The sequence below is a fragment of the Oncorhynchus kisutch genome, linkage group LG23 (genome assembly GCF_002021735.2).
Source record: "Oncorhynchus kisutch isolate 150728-3 linkage group LG23, Okis_V2, whole genome shotgun sequence".
Classification (NCBI taxonomy): Eukaryota; Metazoa; Chordata; class Actinopteri; order Salmoniformes; family Salmonidae; genus Oncorhynchus; species Oncorhynchus kisutch.
The window spans coordinates 18,446,717-18,466,911 of record NC_034196.2 but is presented as its reverse complement, the minus strand read 5'-3'; the positions used below and the strand labels follow the sequence as shown (position 1 = coordinate 18,466,911).

The 20,195-nt window shown below is 43.4% G+C and overlaps 1 protein-coding gene across 1 annotated transcript in view; it reads right to left on the bottom strand.

The window, feature by feature from the left end:
- Positions 1-6,419: 6,419 nt before the first annotated feature.
- The window catches only part of LOC109876024 (BMP/retinoic acid-inducible neural-specific protein 1), a 154,746-nt gene continuing 140,970 nt past the window's right edge, over positions 6,420-20,195 (bottom strand). The window contains exon 8 of the mRNA XM_020468503.2: positions 6,420-10,031. Coding sequence (XP_020324092.1) covers positions 8,891-10,031 — 1,141 coding nt within the window. The 3' untranslated portion in view covers positions 6,420-8,890. The remainder of the gene's footprint in view (positions 10,032-20,195) is intronic.

Here is a 20,195-nt window from a genome sequence, read left to right as displayed (position 1 = left end):
GCGTTAAGATCCTCACTGGAACTAAGGGGCTTATCCCAAACCCTTAAAAACAGCCCCAGACCATTATTCCTCCTCCACCAAGCTTTACAGTTGGCACCATGCATTCTGGCAGGTAGCATTCTGGCAGTTAGCATTCTCCTGGCATCCGCCAAACCCAGATTAGTCCGTCAGAATGCCAGATGGGGAAGCATGATTCATCACTCCAGAGAAAGCATTTCCCCTACTCTAGAGTGAAATGGTGGTGAGCTTTACACCACTCCGGCCGACGCTTGGCATTGAACATGGTAATCTTAGGCTTATGTGTGGCTGCTCAGCCAAGGAAACCCATTTCATGAAGCACCTGACGAACAGTTATTGTGCTGGCGTTGCTTCCAGAGGCCATTTGGAACTAGGTAGTGATTATTGCAACCGAGGACAACAGTTTTACGCACTCGGCGGTCCCGTTCTGTGAGCTTGTGTGGCCAACCACTTCGCGGCTGAGCCGTTGTTGCTCCTAGACGTTTCCACTTCACCATAACAACACTTACAGTTGACTGGGACAGGTCTAGCAGGGCAGAAATTTGACGAACTGACTTGTTGGAAAGGTGGCATCCTATGACGGTCCCACGTTGAAAGTTACTGAGCTCTTCAATAAGGTCATTCTACTGCAAATGTTTGTCGATTGAGATTGCATGGCTTTGTGCTTGATTTTTATACACCTGTCCACAACATGTGTCTGAAATCGCTATATCCACTAATTTGAAGGGGTCTCCACATACCGTTGTATGCCAGGGCCTTTAAGTGCATATTTGGAGGAAATTTGGATAATCTGACAAGAATAAACCTTGTGACATTGTTCACAGCCCATACAGCGTCAACTCCTCTGGGACTTTGCTAAAATGGGACAAGTTGTCACCAGGGCATCACATTCGTCCAGTGATCCAGCGTTCTGCGACAGCTGTCAGCCCGTGGCGTGAGAGTACCATGGTAGTCATCAGGAAAAGCATATTGACAGACACAGAGGACATGACCATTCTGTTCTGCTCCGGTGCTGGTGTAAGCACCCATTTTGGCCATGGGAGGGCTGCAAAGATATATGAACAGTAAGGCCTTTTAGAGTTTCTCACAGTCCCCTGCAATTGATGTATGGGTGAAGTGTGTGTGGTTTGTACTGTAGAGATGACTCATAAGCTGATTTGATAAATGCTGTACAAGCACAAATACTGACCGCTACCTACGGTGAGGTGAGTGACTGAAGAGCTGGCGGTTTTCCAACCTTTAGGATACATACCAAAGGGAAATGTAATGTTTAGGAGAGGCATTTCACAACACAGTGATAAGGATTATTGTACTGTACAGCATATCTCACTGGAACATACACTGCTCAAAAAAATAAAGGGAACACAATGTAACTCCAAGTCAATCACACTTCTGTGAAATCAAACTGTCCACTTAGGAAGCAACACTTATTGACAATAAATTTCACATGCTGTTGTGCAAATGGAATAGACAACAGGTGGAAATTATAGGCAGGTGGTGACCACAGACCACTTCTCAGTTCCTATGCTTCCTGGCTGATGTTTTGGTCACTTTTGAATGCTGGCGGTGCTTTCAAACTAGTGGTAGCATGAGATGGAGTCTACAACCCACACAAGTGGCTCAGGTAGTGTAGCTCATCCAGGATGGGACATCAATGCGAGCTGTGGCAAGAAGGTCAAATCAAAATCAAATCAAATCAAATGTATTTGTCACATACACATTGTTAGCAGATGTTAATGCGGGTGTAGCGAAATGCTTGTGCTTCTAGTTCCGACAATGCAGTAATAACCAACGAGTAATCCAACTAACAATTCCAAAACTACTACCTTGTACACACAAGTGTAAAGGGATAAAGAATATGTACATAAAGATATATGAATGAGTGATGGTACAGAGCGGCATAGACAAGATGCAGTAGATGGTATCGAGTACAGTATATACATATGAGATGAGTATATAAACAAAGTGGCATAGTTTAAAGTGGCTAGTGATACATGTATTACATAAAGATGCAGTAGATGATATAGAGTACAGTATATACGTATACATATGTAGGGTATATAAACATTATATTAAGTAGCATTGTTTAAAGTGGCTTGTGATATATTTTACATAAATTCCCATCAATTCCCATTATTAAAGTGGCTGGAGTTGAGTCAGTGTGTTGGCAGCAGCCACTCAATGTTAGTGGTGGCTGTTTAACAGTCTGATGGCCTTGAGATAGAAGCTGTTTTTCAGTCTCTCGGTCCCAGCTTTGATGCACCTGTACTGACCTCGCCTTCTGGATGATAGCGGGGTGAACAGGCAGTGGCTCGGGTGGTTGTTGTCCTTGATGATCTTTATGGCCTTCCTGTGACATCGGGTGGTGTAGGTGTCCTGGAGGGCAGGTAGTTTGCCCCCGGTGATGCGTTGTGCAGACCTCACTACCCTCTGGAGAGCCTTACGGTTGTGGGCGGAGCAGTTGCCATACCAGGCGGTGATACAGCCCGACAGGATGCTCTCGATTGTGCATCCGTAGAAGTTTGTGAGTGCTTTTGGTGACAAGCCGAATTTCTTCAGCCTCCTGAGGTTGTGGAGGCGCTGCAGCGCCTTCTTCACAATGCTGTCTGTGTGGGTGGACCAATTCAGTTTGTCTGTGATGTGTACGCAGAGGAACTTAAAACTTATTTCCCTCTCCACGACTGTCCCATCAATGTGGATAGGGGGTGTTCCCTCTGCTGTTTCCTGAAGTCCACAATCATCTCCTTAGTTTTTTTGACGTTGAGTGTGAGGTTATTTTCCTGACACCACACTCCGAGGGCCCTCACCTCCTCCCTGTAGGCCGTCTCGTCGGTGTTGGTAATCAAGCCTACCACTGTTGTGTCGTCCGCAAACTTGATGATTGAGTTGGAGGCGTGCGTGGCCACGCAGTCGTGGGTGAACAGGGAGTACAGGAGAGGGCTCAGAACGCACCCTTGTGGGGCCCCAGTGTTGAGGATCAGCGGGATGGAGATGTTGTTACCTACCCTCACCACCTGGGGGCGGCCCGTCAGGAAGTCCAGTACCCAGTTGCACAGGGCGGGGTCGAGACCCAGGGTCTCAAGCTTGATGACGAGTTTGGAGGGTACTATGGTGTTAAATGCTGAGTTGTAGTCGATGAACAGCATTCTCACATAGGTATTCCTCTTGTCCAGATGGGTTAGGGCAGTGTGGTTGAGATTGCATCGTCTGTGGACCTATTTGGGCGGTAAGCAAATTGGAGTGTGTCTAGGGTGTCAGGTAGGGTGGAGGTGATATGGTCCTTAACTAGTCTCTCAAAGCACTTCATGATGACGGAAGTGAGTGCTACGGGGCGGTAGTCGTTTAGCTCAGTTACCTTAGCTTTCTTGGGAACAGGAACAATGGTGGCCCTCTTGAAGCATGTGGGAACAGCAGACTGGGATAAGGATTGATTGAATATGGCCATAAACACACCAGCCAGCTGGTCTGCGCATGCTCTGAGGGCGTGGCTGGGGATGCCGTCTGGGCCTGCAGCCTTGCGAGTGTTAACATGTTTAAATGTTTTACTCACCTCGGCTGCAGTGAAGGAGAGTCCGCATGTTTTGGTTGCGGGCCGTGTCAGTGGCACTGTATTGTACTCAAAGCGGGCAAAAAAGTTATTTAGTCTGCCTGGGAGCAAGACATCCTGGTCCGTGACTGGGCTGGTTTTCTTTTTGTAATCCGTGATTGACTGTAGACCCTGCCACATACCTCTTGTGTCTGAGCCATTGAATTGCGATTCTACTTTGTCTCTATACTGACGCTTAGCTTGTTTGATTGCCTTACGGAGGGAATAGCTACACTGTTTCTATTCGGTCATGTTTCCAGTCACCTTGCCCTGATTAAAAGCAGTGGTTCGCGCTTTCAGTTTCACACGAATGCTGCCATCAATCCACGGTTTCTGGTTTGGGAATGATTTAATCGTTGCTACGGGAACGACATCTTCAACACACGTTCTAATGAACTCGCTCACCGAATCAGCGTATTCGTCAATGTTGTTGTTTGACGCAATACGAAACATATCCCAGTCCACGTGATGGAAGCAGTCTTGGAGCGTGGAATCAGATTGGTTGGACCAGTGTTGAACAGACCTCAGCGCGGGAGCTTCTTGTTTTAGCTTCTGTCTGTAGGCAGGGAGCAACAAAATGGAGTCGTTGTCAGCTTTTCCGAAAGGAGGGCGGGGGAGGGCCTTATATGCGTCGCGGAAGTTAGAATAGCAATGATCCAAGGTTTTACCATCCCTGGTTGCGCAATCGATATGCTGATACAATTTAGGGAGTCTTGTTTTCAGATTAGCCTTGTTAAAATCCCCAGCTACAATGAATGCAGCCTCAGGATATGTGGATTCCAGTTTGCAAAGAGTCAAATAAAGTTTGTTCAGAGCCATCGATGTGTCTGCTTGGAGGGGAATATATACGGCTGTGATTATAATCAAAGAGAATTCCCTTGGTAGATAATGCGGTCGACATTTGATTGTGAGGAATTCAAAATCAGGTGAACAGAAGGACTTGAGTTCCTGTATGTTGTTATGACCTCACTGCGTCTCGTTAACCATAAAGCATACGCCCCCGCCCCTCTTCTTACCAGAAAGATGTTTGTTTCTGTCTGTGCGATGCGTGGAGAAACCAGCTGGCTGCACCGGCTCCGATAGCGTCTCTCGAGTGAGCCATGTTTCCGTGAAGCAAAGAACGTTACAGTCTCTGATGTCCCTCTGGAATGCTACCCTTGCTCGGATTTCATCAACCTTGGTGTCAAGAGACTGGACATTGGCGAGAAGTATGCTAGGGAGTAGTGCACGATGTGCCCGTCTCCGGAGTCTGACCAGAAGACCGCTTTGTTTTCCTCTTTTACGAAGTCGTTTTTTTGGGTCACCGCCTGGGATCCATTCCGTTGTCCTGGGTGAAAGGCAGAACACAGGATCCGCTTCGCAAAAGTCATATTCTTGGTCGTACTGATGGTGAGTTGACGCTGCTCTTATATTCAGTAGTTCTTCTCGACTGTATGTAATGAAACCTAATATGACCTGGGGTACCAATGTAAGAAATAAAAAAGTTAATCCTGCTGCTGTGTCTGTCAGCGTAGTGTCCAGAGCATGGAGGCGCTACCAGGAGACAGGCCAGTACACCAGGAGACGTGGAGGAGGCCGTAGCAGGGCAACAACCCAGCAGCAGGACCGCTACCTCCGCCTTTGTGCAAGGAGGAGCAGGAGGAGCACTGCCAGAGCCCTGCAAAATGACCTCCAGCAGGCCACAAATGTGCATGTGTTTGCTCAAACTGTCAGAAACAGACTCCATGAGGGTGGTATGAGGGTCCGAAGTCCACAGGTGGGGGTTGTGCTTACAGCCCAACACCGTGCAGGACGTTTGGCATTTGCCAGAGAACACCAAGATTGGCAAATTCGCCACTGCTCTTCACAGATGAAAGCAGCTTCACACTGAGCACATGTGACAGACGTGACAGAGTCTGGAGACGCCAAGGAGAACGTTGTGCTGCCTGCAACATCCTCCAGCATGACCGGTTTGGCGGTGGGTCAGTCATGCTGTGGGGTGGCATTTCTTTGGGGGGCCTCCGTGTGCTCGCCAGAGGTAGCCTGACTGCCATTAGGTACCGAGATGAGATCCTCAGACCCCTTGTGAGGCCATATGCTGGTGCGGTTGGCCCTGGGTTCCTCCTAATGCAAGACAATGCTAGACCTCATGTGGCAGCAGTTCCTGCAAGAGGAAGGCATTGATGCTATGGACTGGTCCGCCCGTTCCCCAGACCTGAATCCAATTGAGCACATCTGGGACCTCATGTCTCGCTCCATCCATCAATGCCACATTGCACTACAGACTGTCCAGGAGTTTGCGGATGCTTTAGTCCAGGTCTGGGAGGAGATCCCTCAGGAGACCATCCGCCACCTCATCAGGAGCATGCCCAGGCATTGTAGGGAGGTCACACAGGCACGTGGAGGCCACACACACTACTGAGCCTCATTTTGACTTGTTTTAAGGACATTACATCAAAGTTGGATCAGCCTGTATTGTGGTTTTCCACTTTTATTTTGAGTGTGACTCCAAATCCAGACCTCCATGGGTTGATAAATTTGATTTCCATTGATAATTTGTGTTTGATTTTATTGTCAGCACTTTCAACTATGTAAATATTTCATTCATTCATATCTAGGATGTGTTATTTAGTGTTCCCTTTATTTTTTTGAGCAGTGTATTTTAGTAATCATCCACCGATCCCATCAAAAATGTAACCTTCAAACGCTAAATTACAGTTACATCACAACAAGCAGTACAACTGCTTGGGTTTAATGCGGTGCTGTGTGGGTGTTGTTGTGAGAACTAAACAGGACGTTTTGAATAAATAAATAAATGCTAATCCACCCTGCTGTCGTTGTCTCTCGGTTTACATGAACATTTACTTTTTAGGGTTGGTCTGGGCCTCATTGAAAGCAAAACGCATGGCATTTTTCTATGTAAACAAAGCAATGTCCAATGACAGAAATGACAACCATGACTATGTCCCATCTATTGTGACTACTGTCCAGTGTTGCGGTAAAGACAAACATTGCTCTTCTTATTAAATATAGCCTTTTAATGAGAAATAGATTATTATATGAAACATTCATTTGAAATAAGCTGATATAATGATTTCAACATAACAGCAAAAATTACATATGCAAGGTATTAGGAGCTGTATCTTCAAATGTATCCATGGAACATTGCAGTGATGTTAAGCTGATAGAACTAATGTGTGCTTGATTCATGTATGCAGTGGTCAAAACGAACTCATTTCATATGGTATATTTCATATACTTTGATCAAAACAGAAATTACCATCCCTCTCTGAGATTCATAATGAAGTAAATAACTTGAGAATGGAGTGTAATTGTAATTTGTGCAAGGTACACCAACAGTAATTGTGGTTATTCTCAGTAATAATGGCCTCTTTTGTTCTCTTGAAATTACTATAATTCATGTTGTCTTTGATGTTATAACTATTACAACACAACGTTTCTATTTACAGGTATAATGTACATAGGAGAGACAGTGTCAGGAAATTGAGACTTCAATCTCTTACTGATGGTTAATTTTCCCACATGCACAAACCAGCCGGCCTTTAGGTAGAAAACATGTATCTCAGGATGAGATGAGCAACAGATCTGCATTGATATGGTCTGAGTTGCTAAATTCCTTTAGGTAGAAAACATGTATCTCAGGATGAGATGAGCAACAGATCTGCATTGATATGGTCTGAGTTGCTAAATTCCTTTGAATGTCTATCTTATATTTTAATGTTTGTACTGTAACTAAACTAAGAGTAATTTCCCTCCTCTAAGTATTTGAAAGGGATAGGTAACAGGCACTTAATAATAATATAGGTAGTGTTCTTTGATACTTCTGAGATAGTATGACGTTTGACATTATGTTCAATTCTGTAGCTATATATAGCTATAAACATATTTCATGCCGGTGCTTTCAATAAAGTATGACTAGAAATATTAAACAACCTTGTTTCTGAGGGTTAAAATCTGTTTTGCATGGTCATTAGAAAGTTAAGATCCAACGTGGCATTAAGAAAATAAAGATTAAAATCAACAGAAGTCTTTGAAGCTTTTATATTTCTCATCTGTTTCTCATCTGGGTTCACTCTATTTAACGGAAATCCAAAGACTTTACAATGTCATCCCATAATTCCACAGAATATACTCTCTTTGTCCACTGTGCTGTCCTCCATTTTAAATTAATTGGGGGGGGGGGGGGGGAATAACAACTTCATAAAAAACACAAATGGGAAATTTTTCATGTTTTTGAAAAATGTATGGGGTGCTTTTCCATGTCTTATGTGTACTCAGGGAAATGTATGGCTTTTATGGTGTCTGTTGCAGATGTACGTGAATGATCCATGTGCCGTAAAGCTTGACACATCAGCAGTCACAAGGTGTACATTTTGCAAAGCTGTACGAAGTAGCATTGATTGTTCATCTTCAGACCACAATATATACTCAGGCACCAGAAGAAACCACCTCATGGGAAATGCAGGTAGAATTTCAAACATGGGAGGTAAGTGCCTAAAGACAAGTTTTTAGCTTTGCCTGGATTCACTCGCTCTCAAATGACACATTCAATTAACGAACATCAATAAGCATCAGGCGAAATAAAGGTATACACATACAGTATATAAACAGCTGGCTTCCGTTATTTGACATGAAATGACTATCCGCTGCCTTATACCTTACTACACAAAGAACGGTATGCAGACTTGTCATGGATTATCAATTTTTCAAAGAGAATATATAGCTAACGCTTACAGCTGACAGTTTGCTAGGTTATTTAACCCTTAAAATGTATAAATGCCTTCATACTGTATTAAACTGCCCTTTTACATATTTGTCATATTTTGTTTGTTGATAAAGCATATTCACTGAAATAAAAGGATGATATCTGGTCTGCCCTAATGCGACTAAAAAGGTTTAACTTAGTAAAGAATGGCAGTTTCAGATCTAACCTTTGTTCCCTTAGAGTAAAATAAAGGCCTCTTTGTCACCAGAAGATGGATACATGTTTTTCTTATTCTCTTTTTATGCTATTTTAGGAAATGACAGACATGCTGGGACAAATATGGTACAGTCTTTAAAGTGGTTTCTATGAATCTTCTTCTTTATCCAACTAAAAGGCTTCATCAATGTTTTGGATTTCTCTTTAACAATTACACTTACAAAGTTGTTAATATTACATCAAAAGGCAGAACAAAAAGGTCCAAAAAGAAAAAAAGGAGATAAGTAAATAAAAAGGAATATTCCCAAACAATTCTATTTTTAGTATCTGTTTGATCTTCTTTTTGTTTGTTTGTTTACTGTATCTCAGCAGAGTTTGGTAGTCAGGTGATCTGATTGTTTCAGTATCTCTGTGTTGTACATGTCCAAGGCATGGTTGACCCGGATCATCTCGCTGTTGTTCAGCTTGAGCCTGTGCTTCAGCATACATGAAAACAGGTCCAGCTGGGGTTTCCCGGGCGCCACTGGAGGGGCCAGGCGGTTAATACGCTCCCTAATGTCCAGTAGCAAGAGCATGACAGAGGAGGAGGAGTAAAACTGAGTCCCCTGTGTGTACGACTGGTTAACCTGCTGCACGGCGCTGCGGAGCAGGTCAGCGTTGAAGCGCAAACTGTAGCCAAACACCTGGATGTCAGAGATCTTGATGTAGATCTGGCGCTTGTTAGGATCGGACAAGTCGACGGGACCGTGGCCCGTATCGTTGCGCAGCCCGGTGGGCACCTTGGCTCGGCTTCGTAGGTAGATGTGTACTGTCTCAAAGAACGTCTTCCACCGGTTGCCTAGCAGCAGGGTCCAGTTGAAGCACTGGGAGTTCCCCAGCCTTGTTTTCTCCCAGCGTGGGTAGCCGTGCTCGCCAAAGGGCATGCTCCAACCCTCCGAGTGGCTGCCGCTGAACGGGTTAACGTAAACAAAGAACATGGGGTCAATGCTGCTGTTGCGCATCTGGCAGATCTTCATGGACAGTCCGTTGATCATGTGGAGATAGTCCATCCGGTTCTTGTTGCTCTTCAGGGTCAGGGACATGCGCTTGCGCCACCGTGGGTCGAAGAATGTCTCCAGGCGGATCTCGTTGCTTATGAAGGTGGTGTGGATGTAGAGACGCGAGTCCATCTTCTGGAGCAAGTACTTGAGCTCCAGGTCCTGGAAGTCCAGGTCAGTCTCGAAGCTGATGAACTGCTCGCTGCGCTCAGAGTCCACGTTCTGGGGCTCACAGCGACCTCTGTACAGCTTGTAGCCCTTATTGCAGGAGCCGCACTGCGAGATGTTGGCCAGGCTGCACATGGCACAGCTGTTGTTGCCCCCGATGATACATGGGATGGGTCTCTGGCATAGGGTGACACCCGTGTGGCACACGCACGTCCTCTGGCTCTCCAGGAAGGTCCCCCAGAAACCATTCTCATTGCAGTAGAGGAAGGACTGGACCCTGTTTAGCCACTGCATCACAGACCTGGAGAATGGATAGAGAGAAAGATAATGGAAGTAAGTGGAAAGAAAGAAAGAAAGAAAGAAAGAAAGAAAGAAAGAAAGAAAGAAAGAAAGAAAGAAAGAAAGAAAGAAAGAGAGAAAGAGAGAAAGAGAGAATAGAAAGTAGGAGAAGAAGAAAGGAGGAGAAGAAGAAACAGAGTGTCAGAGCCAGAGTGAGCGACAGGGAAAATACAACAATGGGAGGGGAGATTCAGGGATAAAACAAATGCGCCATTATTAATGACTGTATAGCAAGCACAAAGTCAGTGTTAAAGTCTGAGGATTAAATTCCACTGTCACTGCCACAGCCTGGTACTGTTTGTAAGGGTGTAGTCATTGGAGGGGATAATGTATTCCTCAAAGACGGAGTTCCTTTATTTCCTTCATGTGGGATGGCAGCATTATTTCCTATGCAAAACGCGTCTCTTATTCTCCCTCAGGCATCCCTTTCTGTCAACTTGACAGTACTGAAACGCTCTACTGGGAGACTGTGAGATGAGGGTGAATCCAGAATCCTGATTTCTAGGAGAGGATTGAGAGGATGAGCTAAAGGTTAGCCTGATATGCTAATGAACCGGCATGGTAACAACGATGGATGACCTGGTGCTTGAAAGGTCAGGGAGCCCCAAGCCATCCCAAAATGAACCATGGGTAGGGCATGGGAAGGGGAGAGAGGAAACACTCTTCAGACTCAAACTACGTTTTCTCCTCTGGGATGTGAAATAGGTTGAAGGATATGAGGATTTGAGGATTAATGTACAATTATAATGAGACAGATTCCAAAAAGTGAAAACTGCTTTAGCTGTATGGATACATGATTGGAAAGTTTTACTTTGAGTTAGCACTGATTCTGAACAAATTAAGTTCAGATCTGAGAAAATATATTTTAATCCATTTAACATTTTCATCTTTGCAGTGTCTTTACTTAGCAATTCTTGCATCAACCTGAATCCATTACTTTGTGAACACTGATTAAACTGACAAAAAGCAGATGTACTTATAAGGCAGTCTTCATAATGTCTGCATATATTTTCAGTCCTACCCAGATAAAAGTCCCTATCTCTTTGTGTTCCCCTTAACTGAGGAGTATTCAAGGATAAGAGTAACATTATGAAATAACAAAGACAAGGCTGAATGCATGTCCCGCAACATTGACCCTACTATGCACTTTGAGAAAATAATGCTTTTGTGGACGGCCACAAATTCATCCTGCTCTTATCTCTACAGGACATAAAGACAAAGCCAATGGCCATTGTGTTAGACTGTAAAATAGTTCTCCAGTGCTCATGTAAGAGCATCTTGAATCTTGAGAGGAATCTTGAATGTTTCACAGAGTAGATTGATAAATGTACCATGACTAAACAAACAAAGTTGACAGACAAAACTTATAGACAGGTTTTCAATTATGTTTGTAGCAAGGATAAACTGTATAGAACACCATTTTGACAAACTTGTCTCCAAAGCTTCAGAGAACACAATACACTAAGAAAAAAAGGTTATATTGAGAAACTAAAAGGGTTATTTGACTGTCCCCATAGGAGAACACTTTGAAGAACCATTTTTGGTTCCCGGTAAAACTGTTTTGGGTTCCATGTAGAACCCTTTCCACAGAGGGTTCTACATGGAACCAAAAAAGGGTTCTGCCTGGAATCAAAAAGAGTTCTCCTGTGGGGACAACCCTTTTCTTCTAAGAGTGTAGTCCTCTGGCATTGACGCAAAACTTGAGGTATAAGGCCCTAGTCTTCCTTTTCCCTGCACTCGGGTACTTATTGGACTATTGAGAAATATTTTGCTGCATAATCTACGGATTCTACGCATTATCACAAATGAAAAAACGAAATACATTTAAAATATTTTGCGGACGTTTACGCCACAAAGATTGAACCATTTCTATGAGTTTTATTATATATTCATTTAAATATGAGAGGCAGGCATACTCATATTATTCCATATATCCCCCTTGAATTCATTGTCAATAACTGGAGTTTTGTGTGTGTGTGGTTGGTGCCGTTTAAGATTACGGAGGAGGTTTTTTGGAGGGAGCATGGCCTTATTTCTATTACAGGATATTGGACGACTGTCATTCAAATTCCATTCACCCAGCTCAATGTAACATCAATATGTTTCTGTTACTACACGATTCTCACATTTTCCCTATACCTCTCATGAGGTTGCTACAACTTAGGCTACGAATTAAAGTTTACAATGTAGGTGAATAGGTCGAGAGAAAATGTTGAGAAATCAAAGTGACTGACAGTGACACATTCAATACCACATTGTACACTCTTGCCTGCATCTACTTGCTGATCTAGGGTGTATTCATTAGTCCAAACAGTTGCAAACAAGAGCTTTGAGAGTTGTATATCCTCGTTTCATTCTGTTTGCTTCCCTTTAAGAAATGTTTTTCAACAGAATTTGTCGTAATGAATACACCCCTGATAGCCCACACACAGTTCACTTTCATAGCAGCCACAAACAAACAGCATGATCACTTTGCTCGTTGAATGATTCCTTCTCGCATCTACACGCTGTACTCCTCTCACCTTTTCCCTTCGCTTGTGAAGTTCAGTGCACAACACAACAGCTGTCTTTGACCAGGCGAAAAAACCTTTCCAAGCCAAGCCTTCATATCATAACCACTAAACGCTATACACATCCTACATTGTTGTCATCACATTAGCTAACTCAGAGTCAACATAGCTACCAGATACAATCTTGCAGTATAGTGTACAGCCAGTTACACCGTCAGGCCCCAGTGGCAATAAATTAAAACAACCAAAAGATAAAAAAATAAAGCAGAGCCCTCACTGCTGCTCGATCATCCTATTTTTCCAACTTAATTGAGGAAAATAAGAACAATCCGAAATTTATTTTTGATACTGTCACACAGAAAACTAAAAAGCAGCATTCCCGAAGTGAGGATGGCTTTCACTTCAGCAGTAATAAATTCATGAACATCTTTGAGGAAAATATCATGATCATTAGAAAGCAAATTACGGACTCCTCTTTAAATCTGCGTATTCCTTCAAAGCTCAGTTGTCCTGAGTCTGCACAACTCTGACAGGACCTAGGATCAAGAGAGACACTCAAGTATTTTAGTACTTTATCACTTGACACATTGATGAAAATAATCATGGCCTTTAAACCTTCAAGCTGCATACTGGACCCTATTCCAACTAAACTACTGAAGGAGCTGCTTCCTGTGCTTGGCCCACCTATGTTGAACATAGTAAACGGCTCTCTATCCAACGGGTGTGTACCAAACTCACTAAAAGTGGCAGTAATAAAGCCTCTCTTGAAAGAGCCAAACCTTGACTCACAAAATATAAAAAACTATCGGCCTATATCGAATCTTCCATTCCTCTCAAAATGTTTCGAAAAAGCTGTTGTGCAGCAACTCACTGCTTTCCTGAAGACAAACAATGTATACGAAATGCTTCAGTCTGGTTTTAGACCCGATCATAGTACTGAGACTGCACTTGTGAAGGTGGTAAATGACCTTTTAACGGCGTCAGACCGCTGCTCTGCGTCTGTCCTCGTGCTCCTAGACCTTAGTGCTGCTTTTGATACCATCGATCACCACATTCTTTTGGAGAGATTGGAAATGCAAATTGGTCTTCACGGACAAGTTCTGGCCTGGTTTAGATCTTATCTGTCGGAAAGATATCCGTTTGTCTCTGTGAATGGTTTGTCCTTTGACAAATCAACTGTAAATTTCGGTGTTCCTCAAGGTTCCATTTTAGGACCACTATTGTTTTCACTATATACTTTACCTCTTGGGGATGTCATTCGAAAACATAATGTTAACTTTCACTGCTATGCGGATGACACACAGTTGAACATTTCAATGAAACATGGTGAAGCCCCAACATTGCCCTAGCTAGAAGCCTGTGTTTCAGACATAAGGAAGTGGATGGCTGCAAACATTCTACTTTTAAACTCAGACAAAACAGAGATGCTAGATCTAGGTCCCAACAAAGAGATCTTCTGTTGAATCTGACAATTAATCTTGATGGTTGTACAATCATCTCAAATAAAACTTCGAAGGACCTCGGCATTACTCTCGAACCTGATCTCTCTTTTGACAAACATATCAAGACTGTTTCAAGGACAGATTTTTTCCATCTACGTAACATTGCAAAAATCTGAAAATTTCTGTAAAAAATGTATGCAGAAAAATGTATCCATGCTTTTGTTACTTCTAAGTTAGACTACTGCAATGCTCCACTTTCCGGCTACCCGGATAAAGCACAAAATAAACTTCAGTTAGTGTTAAATACGGCTGCTAGAATCCTGACTAGAACAAAAAAAAATGTGATCATATTACTCCAGTGCTAGCCCCCCTACACTGGCTTCCCGTTAAGGCAAGGGCTGATTTCAAGGTTTTACTAACCTACAAAGCATTACATGGGCTTGCTCCTACCTATCTTTCCGATTTGGTCCTGCTGTACATACCTACACGTATGCTGTGGTCATAAGACGCAGGCCTCCTAATTGTCCCTAGAAATTCTAAGCAAACAGCTGAAGGCAGGGCTTTCTCCTATAGAGCTCCATTTTTATGGAATGGTCTGCCTACCCATGTGAGAGACGCAGTCTAGGTATCAACCTTTAAGTCTTTACTGATGACTCATCTCTTCAGAGGTTCCTATGATTGAGTGTAGTCTGGCCCATGAGTGTGAAGGTGAACGGAAAGGCTCTGGAGCAACGAACCACCCTTGCTGTCTCTGCCTGGCCGGTTCCCCTCTTTCCACTGGGATTCTCTGCCTCTAACCCTATTACAGGGGCTGAGTCACTGGCTTACTGGTGCTCTTTCATGCCGTCCCTAGGAGGGGTGCGTCACTTTAGTGGGTTGAGTCACTGACGTGATCGTCCTGTCTGAGTTGGCGCCCCCCTTTGGGTTGTGCCGTGGCGGAGATCTTTGTGGGCTATACTCTGTCTTGTCTCAGGATGGTAAGTTGAGGAAGATATCCCTCTAGTGGTGTGGGAGCTGTGCTTTGGCAAAGTGGGTGGGGTTATATCCTTCCTGTTTAGCCCTGTCCGGGGGTATCATCGGATGGGGCCACAGTGTCACCTGACCCCTCCTGTCTCAGCCTCCAGTATTTATGATGCAGTAGTTTATGTGTCGGGGGGCTAGGGTCAGTCTGTTATATCTGGAGTATGTCTCCTGTCTTATCCGGTGTCCTGTGTGAATTTAAGTATGCTCTCTCTCTTTCTCTCTTTCTTTCTCTCTCTCGGAGGACCTGAGCCCTAGAACCATGCCTCAGGACTACCTGGCATGATGACTCCTTGCTGTCCCCAGTCCACCTGGCCGTGCTGCTGCTCCAGTTTTAACTGTTCTGCCTGCGGCTATGGAACCCTGACCCGTTCACCGGATTTGCTACCTGTCCCAGACCTGCTGTTTTCAACTCTCTAGAGACAGCATGAGCGGTAGAGATGCTCTTAATGATCGGCTATAAAAAGCCAACTGACATTTACTCCTGAGGTGCTGACTTGCTGCAACCTCGACAACTACTGTGATTATTATTATCTGACCATACTGGTCATTTATGAACATTTGAACATCTTGGCCATGTTCTGTTATAATCTCCACCCGGCACAGCCAGAAGAGGAATGGCCACCCCTCATAGCCTGGTTCCTCTCTACGTTTCTTCCTAGGTTTCTGACTTGCTCCTCCTTTATTTTTGAAGAAATTAGTTTGTTCAAAACTGTTCAATTATTGTCTTTCTCTCTCTTTGAGTCAACTACTAACCACATTTCATGTACTGCAGTGCTAGCTAACTGTAGCTTATGCTTTCAGTACTAGATTCATTCTCTGATACTTTGATTGGGTGGACAACATGTCAGTTCATGCTGCAATAGCTCTGATAGGTTGGAAAACATCCTCCGGAACTCATCATAATTACTGTGTAATTCTATGGAAGGGGGCGAGAACCATGAGCCTCATAGGTTTTGTATAGAAATCAATATACTCAGAGGAGGACAGAAACTAGCTGTCCTCTGGCTACACCATTGTGCTATTCTACAGAGTGCTGTTGAGTCTACTGCAGACCTTCATTGCAAAACAGTTTGTTTTAATCAATTATTTGGTGATGTGAATATATTTAGTATATTTTTATTTTAAAAAGTTTACTTTTTAATGTTTCACTACTTTTATTTTTATGAAATTCACTGGGAGGATGATCCTCCCCTTTCTCCTCTGAGGAGCCTCCACTGTCTGAAAAATGGGGGTAAAATATGTTCCATCAAATAACTGCTTTCCACAATATGCAGTTTGAGTGCATCATGCTGGTAGTTGTATTTTTCCTTATTCATTTCCCTCCAAAACAAGTGACCGGGTTGAGTTTTCCTCAGGGGATGAGTTGGAAATTAGTGGGAATGAATGCTGTTTGTTTTCGCGAATCACAGCACAATCTCAGTGTTTGTAACGGGGCATCAGACAGCTCACAAGTCCCCTTCTGTGTAGGGGAATGAGTGAAGAAGAAAGAGAGAAGGATAAAATGAGAGAAATACAAGAGAGAGGGAGGTACAGCATACAGAGAGAAAGACAGATACAGAGAAGGATATATATTTGACGATACTGATGATTGAATGACATCATTTTCCTATTGGTGCATTACATTGGAGGACAAAAATAGCCTGTGATTTCATTACTGATAGAAGTTCTTATGTAAGGGAGTTATTATGTACCAGACATGCACTACATATGCAAAAGTATATGGACACCCCTTCAAATGAGTGGATTTGGCTTTCTGATTTATGGTTATGTGTGGCCGAGCAGCCGCACACAGGCCTAAAATCACCATGCGCAATGCCAAGCGTCGGCTGGAGTGATGTAAAGCTCACCGCCATTGGACTCTGGAGCAGTGGAAACGCGTTCTCTGGAGTGATGAATCAAGCTTCACCATCTTGCAATTTGATGAACGAATCTGTGTTTGGCGGATATCAGGATAACGCTACCTGCTCAAATTCATAGTGCCAACTGTACATTTTGGAGGAGGAGGAATAATGGTCTGGGGCTGTTTTTCATGGTTCGGGCTAGGCCACTTAGTTCCTATGAGGGGAAATCTTAACGCTACAGCATACAATGACATTCTAGACGATTTTGTGGAAAGCCCTTTCCTGTTTCAGCATAACAACGCCCCCATGCACAAAGTGAGGTCCATACAGAAATGGTTTGTCAAGATTGGTGTGGAAGAACTTGACTGGCCTGCACAGAGCCCTGACCTCACCCCATCGAATACCTTTGGGATGAATTAGAACACCAACTGTGAGCCAGGCCTAATCGCCCAACATCAGTGTCCAACCTCACTTATGTTCTTGTGGCTGAATGTAAGCAAGTCCCTTCAGCAATGTTCCTACATCTAGTGGAAAGCCTTCCCAGAAGAGTGGAGGCTGTTGTAAGAGCATAGGAGGACCAACTCCATATTAATGCCCATGATTTTGGAAGTAGATGTTCTACGAGCAGGTGTCCACATTCTTTTGGTCATGTAGTGTATCTTAACATCCTTAACCCTGTCAAAGTCAAATTGGTAAACATGTCTCAGGATAATTACTTTGATACATAGACACATATGCCGATTACTTGGTCGGGAGTTATGCTATTTGATATTGGTTACCGTTAAAAACATAGTGTTTTTACCTCGTAACACATCTCATGTTTTTCTAATGTGAGCTCATTCCACCTCCAGTCTAACAGCTCCAGGCTGATGAGGTCCTGTGTGGCTCAGTTGGTAGAAACTGCTGCTTATGATACCAGCATTGTGGGTTTGATTCCCACAGTGGCCCAGTATGGAAATGCATGCACTCAATATTGTAAGTTGCATTTGATAAGAGCTTCTGCTGAATGACTTAAATGACAAATGACTGCAATTAGAGCTAGCCATCACTGAGGGACAGAGACTTATCTGAGGCCTTTCATATGTAGAGACGGACGCCACGCTTTGGTTGCTCATTTAATTACAGTCGGTTCTTTGATGGAATAACACATTTATCTTAGAGATATGGCGTATGTTTCCATGAAATGGCAACCAGGCTTAAATAAGCAAACACCATCCTTCACTGTAGCTCAAGCTTAAGCCTATGAAAATATGATTTACGCACATGGCTCATGGTTGTGTAGTCATTTGTTTATGCAGAGGGCCAGGAGTATTTCTTGACCATGTGATCTGACCAGGAAAAACGTAGTGGCTCACAGTAAAACACAAAATCTCATGATCCTAGATCTGCAGTACATCCAGTACCACAGCATGCTAAAAAGAAACTCTACTCTGTGCTGCTTTGAATATTCCACTCATTATCCCTGCAAAAACACCATCAATGTTTAAAAGGGTACGGTCCAGCTATGCGTGTAGATTGCCTGTGGATTGTGTAACAGTGATTATTGGTAGAGATTTAAAACCTCTACAGGATCGGTGTCCCCTCCGCAGGACGGTTGAGCTAACATAGGCTAATGTGATTAGCATGAGGCTGTAAGTAACAAGAACATTTCTCAGGACATAGACATATCTGATAAGGGCAGAAAGCTTAAATTCTTGTTAATTTAACTTCACTGTCCAAATTACAGTAGCGATTACAGTGAAAGAATACCATGTTATTCTTTGAGGAGAGTGCACAGTTATGAACTTGAAAATGTATTAATAAACCAGTTAGGCACATTTGGGCAGTCTTTATACAACATTTTGAATAGAAATGCAATGGTTCATTGGATTAGTCTAAAGCTTTGCACATATACTGTGGCCAAAATCTAAATTCCGCGTAGATTCCTAAGTCATATATTGGCCTTTCTCTTGCATTTCAAAGACGCATTTTTTTCCTTTATATTATCTTTTACCAGTTGTAATGTGCTATATTCCCCTACATTAATTTCACATTTCCACAAACGTCAAAGTGTCCTTTCAAATGCTATCAAAAATATGCATATCCTTGCTTCAGGTCCTGAGCTACAGGCAGTTAGATTTGGGTATGTCATTTTAGGCGAAAATTGAAAAAAAAAGGGTCAGATCCTTAAGATGATCAATTAGACTATAGGGAGCAGACAGAGGTCAAGCCACAACCATCAAAGTCCTCCCTGGGTTTCCCCCTGCAGGTCTGGAGCCAAGTAGCCTTCCACAGTAGGGTCAAACTGCGGAGAAACCTCGTCCAAACCTGGAGAGGCTGGACTAATATTGTTAATATTGTTACTGCAGTTGTCCAAGGCTCTCCACTACCGGAGTCCGAGGGGGACTACAGCAGCCTTGCTCCCTATTATTATAGACTGTGTCCCGTCAGTGGGCAGTAGATCAGTAGAAGGGCTTGCTTGGTTGTAACAGGCAGTCTTTTCTCTCTCCAACTCGGCTCTTCAGGGCAAAGGCCATGCCACCAGAGATGCTGGGCCCTCAGTTCAATTCTGAGCAGCAGGACAACAAGGTCTACTGCTGCTACTACTAGTGCTGGATGTACTGGTGCTGGTGTGGATTTGTGTGCTTTTTAAATAGAGTTGCATTGTACTATATTGCATACAGATTTAGATGAAATTCAGAACAAGATTTCACCTTAACTTATCCTAAAAGCTGTGGGAGTGCACAGCCTACCTGCTAATATGTGTACTTGAATATAAAAACAAATTGTTAAATCAGTTATTTATGTATATAAACTAAGCCCAACAGCAAGGGACTAATTCATCGTATCAGCCCTGTGTACTGTATGTCTCCAGAGAAAACATGATACAAACAGCAATATCACTATGTCTAGTTTATGCTGTATTGGTGGTATCAAAAAGAAACATCGATGTGGCTACTGGTCTGAAGGAAATGATGCCTATTGACACACTGCATCTCTTACTTCCACGGATGCATGCGCACACGCAAACATAAACACACAGGCACACAATCATTCACTCACACACACATACATGCACACACAGACACACAATAATTCACACACACACACACACACACACACACACACACACACACACACACACACACACACACACACACACACACACACACACACACACACACACACACACAGTACAGACACTAATAAATAAACAGTTTCTCTTCACAGTACCATCAGGCATCCTTGATGTGTGCTCTCCCGAGCACGGAGTATGTACTGCTTTGATAAACCCTTCGAACAAACCCTTTGCCAAAGCATGCATCCGAGC